General features: G+C 36.6%; 1 protein-coding gene across 7 annotated transcripts in view; it reads right to left on the bottom strand.

The window, feature by feature from the left end:
* Positions 1 to 14,183, bottom strand: part of AHCTF1 (AT-hook containing transcription factor 1) — a 51,827-nt gene that overhangs the window by 3,694 nt on the left and 33,950 nt on the right. For 6 of the 7 annotated variants that reach the window (XM_015857587.3, XM_085543306.1, XM_085543307.1 and 3 more), the window contains exons 23-33: positions 13,996 to 14,127; positions 12,337 to 12,484; positions 12,101 to 12,251; positions 11,512 to 11,619; positions 10,738 to 10,933; positions 9,762 to 9,965; positions 8,061 to 8,487; positions 6,847 to 6,949; positions 5,986 to 6,092; positions 5,190 to 5,371; positions 782 to 2,618 (exon numbers count right to left, since the gene is read on the bottom strand). In XM_015857587.3, the coding sequence (XP_015713073.2) occupies positions 782 to 2,618; positions 5,190 to 5,371; positions 5,986 to 6,092; positions 6,847 to 6,949; positions 8,061 to 8,487; positions 9,762 to 9,965; positions 10,738 to 10,933; positions 11,512 to 11,619; positions 12,101 to 12,251; positions 12,337 to 12,484; positions 13,996 to 14,127 (3,595 nt within the window). Of the gene's footprint in view, positions 1 to 781; positions 2,619 to 5,189; positions 5,372 to 5,985; positions 6,093 to 6,846; positions 6,950 to 7,970; positions 8,488 to 9,761; positions 9,966 to 10,737; positions 10,934 to 11,511; positions 11,620 to 12,100; positions 12,252 to 12,336; positions 12,485 to 13,995; positions 14,128 to 14,183 lie in introns of those variants that run through there. The other variant, XR_014944714.1, reaches the window with a different exon arrangement.

The raw sequence follows: 14,183 nt of genomic DNA, 5'->3' as shown, positions 1-14,183 counted from the left end.
AAGGCTCTGAGGTGACCTGACAGTGACCCTTTGGTATCTAAAGGGGAGCTACAAGAAGGAAGGGGACAATCTCTTTAGCAGAGTCTGTGGTGATAAGACAAGAAGAAATGGTTTTGAATTTAAAGAGAGTAGATTCAGGTTGGATATAAGGAAAAAAATCTCCAGTGAGGGTGGTGAGGAACAGGAACAGGACCTGTTCCAGTAGACGTTCAAGGCCAGGCTGGACCAGGTTCTAAGCAACCTGATGTAGCTGCAGGTCTGCCTGTTCACTGCAGGACTAGACGGGTGTTAGACCAGATGGCCTTTAGAAGTCCCTCCCTCTAAGGATTCCATGATAAAGAACTCACTAGCAAAGCAAATTTCAACAATCCCATAATTAAACAGTTGTCTAGTCCATTACAAAATACACGCATTCTAACTTAAAAATTGAACATAATTTAGAAGTATGTCTTCTTTATTTCTCCACTGTGGGGAAAGGGATGGCAGTAACATTAACTGACATCCTCCAGTTTCTTATATGAGAGAAATTAAGCTAATGACAAGAAATTCAAATTAGACTTCACTCTGTTCAAAAAACGTCAGCCTCAGCTCACTTGTTCCCACCACAATGAGCCAACCAGGTACAGAGTTCAGGTAAAAAGACTGTTTTCCTCTTTCCAATTTTTTTCCTTTTTTACAGTTACAAGTCGTACAATACTAAAAACTGTACTTGTAAGTATGGTGTATGTTGTTTACAACCGAGCAATACACTGTATTTTACACATGAACGTATTACACCTACCCTTGAATTTCTTTGTCAGCTTTGTGAGAGGAGGAGAGAAAAAAAAGGATTCATTTTCCTCAACAGACAGTTCCTGATGCACCCTAGTTTTACGAGATCTGTTTCTTCTAACGGGATCTGTTACAGTTCTTGATGTCTCATCATATCCTGCTGTGTTTATGTCTGTAAGCAGTAAAGGACTGCCATCAGGTTCTTCTGGAAAGACTTCTTCCCTTGTGTTCTCCTCCAATATTGATGGTAATCGTCTCTTTCTGCCCCGAGTCCCTGACCTTATTGTAGTCCTGGGCGTGGTCGACTGCTCATTTGGATGCTCAGGTGTTTTTTCAATAGTATCTGTTTTTTCTGGTTTAGTATGTGCAACTTTCCTTGTTCTTCTCCTAGGAGTATCAAGAATTTCCACTTCCCCACCTGAGGGTGGGTGTTCCCGAGCAGAGACTGATTCCATGTCTGCGGACAGATTCTGTGCTGCCTTTCTAGCACTTCTTCTGGGAGTGACAGGAAGTTTCATTTCCGTTTGAGGAAGTGATGATTTTGACAGATCAAGGTCAGAATTTTCAGAAACATCTGAAGAACTCATTTTACTTCTTCTGCCTCTTTTAGTTGGCCCAGGTAAAAGAAGTTGACCGGCAGGCTGTAGCTCTTGACCCATAAGAGTATTTTTAGCAAGTGGTGAAGTACTGCTTTTTAATTTTCTTGCACTTCTACTGGGACTAACCGCCATTTTTATCCTATGGTCAGTGCTACTCTGTCCAGTCTCTTGTTCTCCTGCTAAGCTTTTTCCTCCTCTAGTCCATCTGGAAGTAGTAGATGCAATAACGGTACCTTCAGCAAGAGACATTTCCTTATTAGCATCTTCCAAGAGTTCAGATGCAGCTTCCTTTACTCTCCTTGATCGTCTTGGAGTAACAGCTATGGACTGTGTACTACTGGACAATGTTTGTCCATCAGATTGGCTGCTTTCTACTTTTTCTAGGTTGGTCTGTTTGGGCTTCCTACCTCTTCTCCTAGGAGTATCAGGTATTCGCTCATCTTGAGTATTTTCTACTGTCACAAGACTAGAAGTCTCAGATGCTTCTTTTGTTTGCCTGGTACTTCTTCTAGGAGACAGTCCAAAGAGAACTGGTTTGTCCGTCTTCAATATTCGCTCATCATCTGCTGATGGAATAATCAGAGTTCTAGTCAGCTGTCTCCTCGCACGTGTTCTAGGAGTGACAACATACTCTACTTGATGTATGCTGGTTTCATCATCTGCTTCTGCTGGCACAGCTGTTAAAGGAGTTTTTGACTTCCGAAATCTAGTTACCTTTTTGCCTATGCTTTCATGAATAGACTGTTCCACAACTTCAGATGTAAATTCTTTACTTCTTGTGTCCTTGATTACATCCAGCAAGTTCTCAGCAATAGCCACCTTAATGGGTTCAGGCACATATGGGAGTGACTCTGCAATATTTTGAGACTCCTGGTCACTAGTTACAGTAGACACTGAATTTGTAACATGTTCTTCATTTTCAGTATTTCCTAAACTGTTCACAGGTTTTTCATCTGTTGTTGTAACAGCTGCTTTAGAAGCATCTGCTAAAGCAAGGTCACCCATCTCTCCTTCACCTTCTTCTCCTTCCAGCACTAAAGTAAAATTACTCTGAGATATAAAAAGCTCTCCATCTCCTTCAACAGCATAGCAATCACCATCTTTATTATCAGGCAAATCACATGCAAACTGCTGCTCTATAGTATCATAGTTATACTGAAGATTGCCTGATGGATGTAGTTCACGACATGGAGATATTTCAGGTGATTCTTCTGAGGTTTGTGCCTTGACTGCAACTTCTTCAAGAACCTAAAGTTAAAGAAAAGTCTGTTAATGCATTATTAATTACCAAACTACCTTCAAACTGAGCTAGATGAAACTAAGGACAGTAAAATACTGTTTTTCCTTTTAAATCAACCACTGAAAGTTAGAAACACAACGTAATCTTTACTGATGTTCATATGTTTGAGGAACAGAGAAAACAATATTCAGTGCAGGCCATCACATGCTCCATTTTTGATATTTTGGTTTATGACTAATAATTTGCCACCCTTCACAAACAAATGGAGCAGTTGTACGCTCAGTTGGCAGTAACCAGCACATTCTGCATCTAACTGTAAAATACAACTATGCCCCCAAGGTTTAAATATAGATCATAACACGCTTATAACAACTCATCCCACAGTCAAACTGGTTAAATATCACAGCAAACTTGATACTGCACCTTAAGGAATCATGGGGATTCTGTGAAAATATACACATTCTAAATAACTCCATTCCATTTTCTTTAGTTCCCTGTTCTATAAAGTTCCTTCCTTCTTGGTCCATATGAAATACTCAAGCTTTTATGTTGAGAGTAAATATAAGAGAATACTGAGAACAATCCTAAAGAAAATTACCACTAGATTCAGTATGGTACATAGAAGACATTCTATGAATCCAAATAATTCAGCCCCAGTTGAACTAAGGAGAGCAGGAAAAATCTGAGACAACTGTCACCTCTAGTCTAATTTTCAATCAAATAATGATCTTTTAAAATTCCTGTTTAACTAAATATTAGATATTTAAAACACGTATTTTTATTTTTTTATTTTTTTAAGTAGCTGAGAATACCCTGACAATGAAACTAACTCATTACTGTGAATTTTATGCTAGTAAAAAAAAATATATATAGTAAATGACAAGCACCTAAATCATTCTGAAAACTAATTAGGTTCCCACATCATTTTGGTAAATGATACCCTGGATCATTTGCAAACGGTACCCAAGATTGAAAAACTGACCTCCCCAACATTTCCTGCTACCGTAAAAATAAAGAGAAAAATGAAATGTAACCAAGAAACATTTAAGTCATGTGGGTCCAATCTTTTGGCTTGCCTTGGCCATACTAAGTCAAGAGGAATTGTTTTGGGCAGCATATAAAATATATAACATAGTTAATGTGTATGAGTAGCAAAGCTATTTAAATATTTTTTTAATATTTTTGATATTTTGTATTAAAACATAAAGAGGGCAACCCTATCATAAAACTAGTGAGATCTTTGACCTTATTTTTGTGAAACTAATGCATCAGTTGTCTAGTTTGATGGAAGTGGCTGCAATTTTTAGTGAGCTCTCAAGGTGCTCATGAGATTTTTGATCTAATTTTATTCTTCCTGTACTTCATCCTTGAAGCTCAGAAATCCACATACTGCCAAAAAGTAATGACATGAATAAGGCACAATTGCGAAGAGAGGGACATTTTCTCCCTGACAAGATGCTTACAAAAGTCTAGTAGAGACATGACCACATTTTTCTTTGAGCTGAATTTCTTACTGCAACCCTGTATGTTTTATTTGAAAATTCGCAGATAACATCTTTAATGTTGACTGAAAACGGAATCATAAACATAGGAAAAAAAAACCTGAACAGTATTTTCAGAAAACTTGAAACCTATTCTCAAGTTCCTTTACCAAAATAGAAAGTAAGGTTGCATATCTTTCCTGTTCACAGGACTCTGTTCAGCTGATGTATCAAAATGCAAAAAATTATTTGACATTACTTGAGCTTGACATAATTCAAGATTCATTTCAAATGTAGCACAGACAACTTTTCACCTTGAAGCATATTTAACTAATTTAAGTTATAAATTTTTTCAGCACTGCATGACTGCTCTTACCATGTCTTCCACAGTGAACCTAAACTACTTTTGAAGTAACACAAGCCCCACTTTAATAATAAAATACATATCTGCTTAATAGCAAAAATCACGTCTTCACAGGCACACACATTCCAAGGTAGGCTGAAATATTATTACCAGCAGTCACTGTGTTCTATGTGCCAAGCAACATGAGTACACATAATATGTAACATGTGTGGGTTTTGATTCTACTGTGTCATGGGTGCGAGAGGCAGAGCCAGCACTGCACTGTGCCCTCCCTTCCACAGCATTCCATTATCCGTGCTTGAGCCATTCTCAGTCAGCTCGTGAAAAATACAACAATTGCACAGTAATGTTAACAGTGCATGATCTTGTGGGGTCACATTACTAGCTGTACAGGGCCACATGGAGCCTGCAGGTTTAGACTGGACACAGCTGATTTAAGTTATGGCAAGTCAAATGAACATATGCTTATTAAATGAACATACGCTTATTAAAAAACAAACAAACAATCAATGGGATAAGGTTTTTGTTTGTTGTTGTTTTTTTTTTTAATTACTACAGTTCTCAAAGCTCAAATCCTGAGAAACATGCTGTCTGCCCTTACATAGTGAAGTTAACTTGAGTTAACCAGCTAAAAAAGATGAGATGTTCCTGCGCGTCTTCCAATTGTTTTAAAAATGACTGTCCTAAAATTAGTGTTTTCTGCTTTGTAGAAAATAGGACAATAATTCACTTACATTAATTTCTTCAGTTTTAGGAAGATTGTTAGAATTATGTATTTCCTGTTGTGGAAAAGAAGTGTTTACTTCAGCTTCATTTTCTAGGTTACACTCTTCAGGTAAATCAACAAGCTTTTCTTCAGGGTGATTTTCTGAACGGGTACTGATCACATCCTCACTGTCAAGGACACTCATCGCAGCTGAAAGAGATTGATGTCATTTTAACTTAACCATTAAATAAATCATGTGAATCTAAGCAACAGAAAGTAACTGAGGGAATGTGAACGATCAATAGATTTCTCCACTGTCCTAAGCATACCCAAAACATGGATAGTCCAAATCTATTGAAAAATATTTCTTCAAAAGCTACAAAGCAGTCCCACAAGAAAATTAAACTGAGAAGGGGAAATGAGCTGCCAAATCTATAGAAAAAAAAAAGGAAGAAAGAGTGGCCAAAGGCACACTCACAGCTAGTCACTGACAGCCTGAATACTGCAGATATATTATTGTTTTAATACAGTAATTCAAAAAGCAGGTCCCAAAGCACATAAAGTACAAAGGGTGCATAAGAAACTTTAAGGTCTCCTTCTAGTATTCTATATTTTATCAGTTTTCTCAAGATCAGTAAGACTGACCATGTATTTTCTACAAGAACTTTCTCTGAGGAGTTTTTTGTCCATACAGGTTAATTAAAATTAGCAGTAACAATCCTAATGATATTTCAGTCTGAGACACACATAATGTTAGAACCGTACATATACTTTCAGTTTAGCTACCTCAGCTCATGTAAAAATCTCTAACACACTATACGTACATTCACTGTCTGCCACTGGTGATTCTGAAAGCTGTGGATTTGTTACAGCTAGTGTGTCTTTTTCTTCTGGTGTAGAAGACATTTTAGGCTCCTCGTGGGTTATTTCACTTCATGAACAGGAGAAAAAAACATAAGAAAGAGAAATTCATTATAAAGCTTCAGAACAGGCATTTAAAAGGATTAATATATTCCCTCAGTGTTTTAAAACAGAGCAAAGAAAAACTAGACATTTCTCATCCAACATACCTACATCCAATTTATGATTCATTTTATGTAACGAATGGAGTTACTTAGCAGTCTTTCCAACTAATGCTGGTTCCATAATAAGACAGCTGTATTAAATAATTACATCACTGTCCTCTGCAGAAAGAGCACAACTACTATATTGAATATTTAGAACAAACTGAACAAAAGTCTTTTGGGTTGGTTTTTTTTTGTTGTTGTTGTTGTTTTTTAATTTTATTTTATTTTGAATGCTCAAGTGTACAAAATAGTACCAGAAAGAATTCAAAGCCCAAAATAAACCTGTGAAAGTTACAGGAATAACAGGAGCTATTTTTCAGCCACTCAGTTTTCATACAGTTTGTTCACAATACCTACTCTGTAATCCTCAAAGTGTGCAAAGGTTTACATGGCCTGTTGAATCAAGTACTTATCACAATACTGTGGGGTCTGCAGCTATTTGAGTAGAATGACAGTCAGTCTGAGCTATGGTCATGCCCAATTATATGTAAACAGAGACAGAAAGGAATAAGAAGACTGCTATACACAAGAAGAGAGGGAAGAGCCAATACCAACATCATAATCTGAAAAAGGAAAGTCAGCAGTTACATGCACCAATGATGCATTTTATCAACTTACTCTTCTCTTGAAGTCTGAGAAGTAACAGCCTCAGCAGCTTTAAACACCAGTTTACCATCCTCGGGAAGGGTAGGACATTCAGGAGTTGTTTCTTCCAAAAATCCTGGAAAACAAACAGATGAATGACTTTACTGTTTCACTTAGCAATAACTCCAAAAATGTTCATGTGATTTTAAGAGAGCCTTTTACGCAATAGTGGTATAACAGAATACTGCTACCAAGAGTTCAAACACACAGATCTAAATTCTTTCCAGTAAAACAAGAACAGTCTGCTGTGTATTTTATGTCAAGAAAACAAAAAGATCATTGGTATTTTGATCATGAACTAATATATTACTGACCTAATAAGTAAACACTTCAGAAAACATCTTTTCTTTTTAGAATTAGGTGGTTACATTTTGTTATTTCTCTTTGGATACTTATTTCAGCAATGCTGAAGTCATTTCAAATGCTTACTCAACTGTTATTACCTTGACAGGTTCAATTTCAGTATTTTTCTTTTTTTTCCTCATTTCTACTGCCTGCTTCCTTCATATCCAGCAGTTACATCAGCAGATAGTACACACACCTGTAATAATCTGCCAGCTCAAGGCAAACAAGAGCTATGCAGACTGCCCCAATAAGGCTTCCACAGTACTGAAACTACACGGGAGTATTTCTATCACACTCCAGCAATGATGGCTCCTTTGCAAGGTTATTATTCAGTGCTGGTAAGCTACACCCCTTCTAACCTGCCAGCAGATCTGCTTGCATGAACACATCTTTAGCAACCCGGACAGATGTTAATACTGTAGACCAACTGAAATACATTTGGAAAAGGCTATAAAAGCTTTTGTGCCAGTAGACTAAGTACACACAGCTGTAATTAAAGCAGACACTTGCAGACTTGTTTTCAGAAGGAAAAAATTTAAATGAAAAATAACGAGATAAAAATTAATCTAGTCATAGTTACATTGTCTAGTTAAATACTAAACTTCCTGTTAAAAAGATACATATAAATATATACAAAACCCTACAATAGAGCGAGAAGACCAAGTTTTCAGATTCTGTCCCATTAACACCCATAAATCACTACTGCATTTTAGCAGCAAGCGCACAAGAAACGCCAGCCACAAGCAACATACATTCTAAACACTCGTCAGCATCAAGTCTTGCACTCATCAGTAATTTAACCTTGTGAAGACATTTGAAAGAAGTTATATGATAAAACACACCAGCTTCTTTTCCTAGTTCTGATGAATCTGTATGTTCCACCTGGGAAAGTTTATCTTCAGCTATTTCATTGTCCTCTTTTTCTGGTTCTTGAAAATCAGCAGATTCTTCGGTGAAAGAACTAGCTGGTTTAGCAGCTATAAAAATAACATCATCTTCAAAGTCACTAGGTGATTTTGCATCGTGATACTCCAAAGTAGTTTGGTCTGACTTCACAGAGACGTTACTATGTTCTTTACTGACATCCATTTTCTCCAGACCATCTCCAGGAATGCTTTCTTGAGATTCCTCCATTGCAGAACGATCAACCTCAGGATTGCTTAGAGTAAATAGGGGTGCTTTATCTCTACTTCCAGACCAGTTGTCCTCCACCAATCCATCACAATGCTCAGATGAAGCTCCAGACTGTGCTTTATCATCTTCTGTTACCTTTAAAAAAAGAAAGAAAAAACAGAAGAAAAAAAAGAACTTATATCACTAATACATATATGCTTTATGCCAAAGCAAGAAACAATGAATAAAAGTTTTAAAACTGTCACCTTAAGCAAAATTACTTCCCACTCTCTGGCACTGTCTTAGCTCTCAAAGTTAGGAGTAAAAGCTGACTGTTCCTTTGACTGTGCTTATTGAGTTTCCACAACTCTGGAGAACTGAAACAAACTAGTCTTGTAAGTTATTGCTTCTAATGTCATCTCAACCCTGTTCATTGTCTCACTGCTTTGTTTTCAAGAAGAGGAAACTACCCAGAAATTGCATCACAATATTTCCTTTTTACTGCTTGCCTTTCCAACCCATACATGTTGCTAGTATATGTTGAAGTGCAGCACACCTGTAGCATGAAACTAGCTAATTAATCTGGCTGTTGTTATTAATAAAACATTATAAAGGAGGACAAACTTCTTGTTCTGAGTAGCTATTTACAACAATAATTTACAAATGCACAATTAAAGATAATAGACAATTTGTTAATGTATGTATGGAAAGCTCATCCATACTAGCGCTTGCCCCTCATTTTGGTACTACTTATGAAACAGCCTGATGAGTTAGATGAGGGAATCAAACCAACACAATAAAACAGTGGGAAGAGTAGAATGGAGCAGCTGTTAGACAAATAACTCTCAACAGTTACAAGAATACCAGCCCTGGTGCAAACCAAGAGAACTTCAGGGCTGAAGAACACACAACAATGAAGCTCTTTTCATCAGGAATCAATTCTTAACATAATTTAAGTAAACACAGTCTAAAGCAGACTAAAAGTAAACACAGCTCATGACTTCTCATGCTTTCAGAGGTGCCTTATTTGCAAAGCTTAAAAAATATTTGTCAGTTAAGAATGACTGGCTCCATCTGTATTTGTTACTTTTTTCCCAAACCAGTACTTGATGAGGTATGACAAGGTAAACTAGCAATCTGGAACAACCACAGCTCCTACAACAGAAGTAAAAGCTCTGAAGACCATTAGTATTTATTACGAGTATGTTCCTGAAATGGCATGTATTTGAAGATCTAGCATAATCTTTTTTTTTTTTTTTTTTTTAAACTAAACGCAAATATGCCAATATGATTTGCAATTCAAATTTTCATTTTGGATTTTGGAAATTTTTTAATCTATTTTGGAATAGTTTTTATCTATCTACAAAGAATTCTTTCATATGAAAGTCTGTAAAACTTTTAGCTGTAAAAAAAATCTGACACCAGCTTACCTCAACAGTCCATTTTGCGTTAGAGTTCACTTCCCTGAAAGATATTCTAGGTTCCTTTGCTCGTAGGGGAGGAGTAACAGACCGTCCTGGAGATGCTGAGGGAGTTGCTAGGGGTGTGGTGCGAAGGCTGGATCTGAGAATAGACTGAGGAGTGAACCCAGCAAAACCAGAAGCAGAAGATGATGTCACCAAAACTTTAGCTCTCTATGAAAAAAAAAAAAAAGGTATTGTAAAATCAATTCTATCTCTCAGGGGAAGACTTCACTTGCTAAAAATATTAGTCTCAACTAAAACTAAATCTGTAAAAGCAGAGAACAAAATATAACCTCTATATTCTCTTTTACTAAAGGTAAAGGCTGCTTTCCTCTTTTTTAATGTAGATGTAGAATGTTATCTTTCAAACTAATTTCCTGAAGAAACAAGAATTCAGCATCTTCTTGTCTGTGATGTCACCTTGATGCCAGTACTTCCTATAGCTTCTGCAATTCTCCTAAAATTCCAGAATCACAGAAAAACAAAAAACAAAACAAAAAAAAAACCCCTGCAGATAACCACAGCTGCTTAACTGGATTAAGAAATTGAAGCATACACACTCCGGCTTCCAAGCGGGCAAGTCAAACAGAGCTACGAAGCACTTAATGAGATGGTTATGCTACAAAGCACATAAGTAAGTACGTATAGTGAAAAATACAATTTTGACTTACTTCTTTTCCACCGTAATAAAAATAACTATTTCATTAGTTATTGGACAGGATGTACATTGCAGTTAAGTTGGAAGTTAACTGCCAGTTTAAAACTCCCTACCCAAGACTTACTGACATGCTTTTTTCAAAGGCACTTTATAAACAACAACTGCGTGTAAACTCAAAATTTGCATTCAATACTGTTTGTGTTAAATTTTGTGGTTAAATTTCAGATTTCACAGGCTTTTATTTTGGTTTGTGGGTTGTTACTGTTTTTTTTTTTAAATACCAACCTTAACCACAAGAGGAGTCTCCAGTAAATTCAGCTCTGAAGCTCTCGAAAATTTTTTTTGTGAGCTGGAACCATGTACATTTGATTTCAGTGAGCTGGATTCCATGTATGAAGTAGAAGGAAGGCATGGTGACTGCCAGCTATCATTCTGTGCTGGAGAACATGAAGGAACAGGACGAACCACCAAATCCAGCAATCTGATGAGATATGCAATTTTAAACCATAAAATAAAACTACATTTGAGACAATAAATAACCAGACAACACATTGGACAAGATATATGAGCGCATCCTCACTGCTGGGGTAGCATATCAAGCCCTGGTCCAAGTAATTGGCATCTTCTTTTTATTATTAAGTAGAAAACATAAACAATTTCCTAAATCACTGCCTGTGAGGCAAGAGTAATCCAGTTTTCCTCTTACAAATGTCACGTCAAAAGAGAATTAATCTGCACTTCAAATTCCCTACTTAGTTGTGCCCCTACACTCATTTTTTAGCAGACACAGAACTGTATGGAAACAGAGAAATTTGAAAACACAAGAATTACACACCAGAAGCATATTTTGAAGATATCTGAAATGTACTATCACTAACTAAAGTTAGTAGTGAACAGTAAGTAATCCATTAACACCAAAATTATTATTACTAACTTGATACTTGTTAACACAAAACACAGTTAAAATAGAAATTACTTTTGATATTTAGAACATAGACTGTATAATACTTGTTCCCACCCCCACAACTTTTGGATCTTCACTCAGTGGATCTGCAATACCTGGAACATTTTCGTGAAAATTTTGTAATTGGTGTCCCAACAAATGCATCAGGCAACTCTGCATCAGGGAGAGGATGTGTTATGACTGGTGGTTCTGCAACTCTGGGGCTAGGATTAAAAGGAAAATGTCATTTACTTTCATTCCCCTTAGAGTCCAAATATATTAGTCTCCTTTACTTAAAAAACAGAATTGCAAATGATTTTAAAAGGCTAATACAAGGCAGAAAACAGACACACAATGGTGAAAGATCACTATCTGTTCACACAATCACATCTATCAAAATCAGTACAAAATGACTGATGGCAATCATTTTTTGCTTCAGCTATCTTAAATTCTGTATGCACGTTTAACCATGATGCAAAAATATGTTTTTGCATAATTAAGACTATCTTAACTGGAGAATCTTCTTGCCAAATATTACTCATCACAAATTGAATCCTGAATGTTGTATTTTACATATCCGAGGCAGCTAAAGCAAGCTTTACGCAGGCCAGCCTTTCCACTCAAATGCTAAAGCATTCAAATTGATTTTTGTCTCTTAGTCCCAAACACGTAGCTAAAGACTACTTTTGTTAAAAGGTTTCTTACCTATCATGTTGTGAGATACTGCTTTTCTGCTCATTTCCTACCCATACTTCCCCAATTTTGGATAATACATTACTGATGAAAGTTGCTCTTGTATGCACGTTTCCAGAATTAGCTTGTTTTGCTACTGTTGATAAGGGCTTTGGTCTTGAGACTGTAAAGGAAAAGGGAAAAAATAATTACCCTTGTGTAATCAGAGTGGCGGTCAGTTGTCCACTATAATTTCTCCCCTAATTTACCTTCTCTGAACACTGATGAAGGCAAACGGTAAGGTTTGGCTCTCTCTAAAGCCAGCTTCCTTTGAACTCTAGGAAGGATCTTGCCATATTGATCTAATATAGAATTTCTGGCAACTGCTCGCTCTCTCAAACGAGGATCACGATCATTCTAATAAAAGAGCAAAGGAAGAAGTTAACTAATTACAAAAAGTTCATTGCAGAGAATCTACCCTACTCTAATTAGCAAATAAACATCTACAGAGATATAAAAATATACACATCAGCAAACACCAATTCTGCCTATTTTAACAAGGTGGATGGCAGACTAACCTAACAACAGAGTCTATATCTTTAAGTTATGGCAATGTTCGTACTCTATCAAACTCTTTCCTGATTGCAGCTTTGCCACCTGCAAGTCCCATTTTCAAATAGCTTACAAAACAACACAGTAACAATAGAAAAATCAAGGCCAGAAATAAGTGAATTAACAAGACAACTACAAATGATGTTGGACAAAAAGGAAAAACTACCTAAACACACCTTCCAGAGAGATGGAAGTTTTCAAATGCAGGACCTAAAAATGTCAAGATCACCTCGTAAGCTTGATTCACTGGAAAACTATGGTTCCAGAAATCCTGAAGTCCTGCATGGGGTTAAAATCCCTTCTCAATGAACATTTAAGCAAAAAAATATTTTGCTCTACACTGTTAGTAAAAATTGATTTTCTGTAACACAGGGCTCTAGTGAAACTGAACTTAGTTATATATAAAATAAATAAATAAAATATATAATATTTTATATGCTAGCCATATAAAATAAATAGCTAGCTTTTTGCTCCAAAAATAATGTCTCCTTTCCTCTACCCTTCCCCCCCGCCTTGAAAACATCAACATATATACAGAGCACTATAATACCATTTGATAGATTAAATTCTCAGCTACAAAACATTGTTTTTCAACTTAGTCACTACCATTAGTTATGCATTTTTTGCCAGCAATGAACAAGATCCTGCACTCCGCAACTACAGAAATCTGCATCTGCAGAGATTCACAGTTGCTATAATTGCCATTGCTAGGAAAAAGCTGCCCATACAATTCAGTTTTCACTGTTCAGTTCACCTCTGCAGGTGGTTGATCTCCAGAAATACTCAGCAAGCACCGATGATTGTCAAAAAGTGCTGTTTTTCACGCAGAGAATAATTTGATAAGATACATCATACACACTTCCACATTAGATGCCATTTTGTCAGACTGCTCCCCTGCTGCCATTTGTCACACGGTAACAAAATGTAAAGGAATACTGGTGGGAAGGATCAACCTCTACCACCATACCACCAACATGCACCTCTGACATCATGGACCGACATAATAAAATAGGAAGGCAGCTCTGAAAGTAATGCCTCCTATATTAATCAGATTTGAATTACCTTAAACTGAGTCAATTGGTCTGTAACAATTTAAAAATTCACAAAGTAGCTTTGGATAAGTGAAAGATTTCGTTCAGCTCTTAAGTTCCGTTTTTACCCAAGGTCCAGAATCTTACTCCTAGCACTTCGAATCATGTTTTAATAAACAATGACCAACATAAAAAAAATGAACAGGATTTTTATGGAATAATATAAAATCCAGTTAGCAACATGTACAGTAAATTTGTGCCCCTGGAGGGAACTTCTGTGCTTACCATAAGATTGACCTTCATTGAATGATTCAGCTGCAGAGCTGGAATATAGTTGGCACGCTGCAGATGGTGGACTAAAAGAAATTCATGATTTTGAACACCACCGTTGGTCTGTAAGAATTTCTCCAAACACTCCTATGAGAAACACATTTCAAAAAACTATTACGATTCTGTCTCCTCTCTTTTCAAAA

Source organism: Coturnix japonica, chromosome 3 (assembly GCF_054131305.1).
Source record: "Coturnix japonica strain WE chromosome 3, WE-NBRP24, whole genome shotgun sequence".
Lineage (NCBI taxonomy): Eukaryota > Metazoa > Chordata > Aves > Galliformes > Phasianidae > Coturnix > Coturnix japonica.
This window is presented reverse-complemented; position numbering and strand designations above follow the sequence as displayed.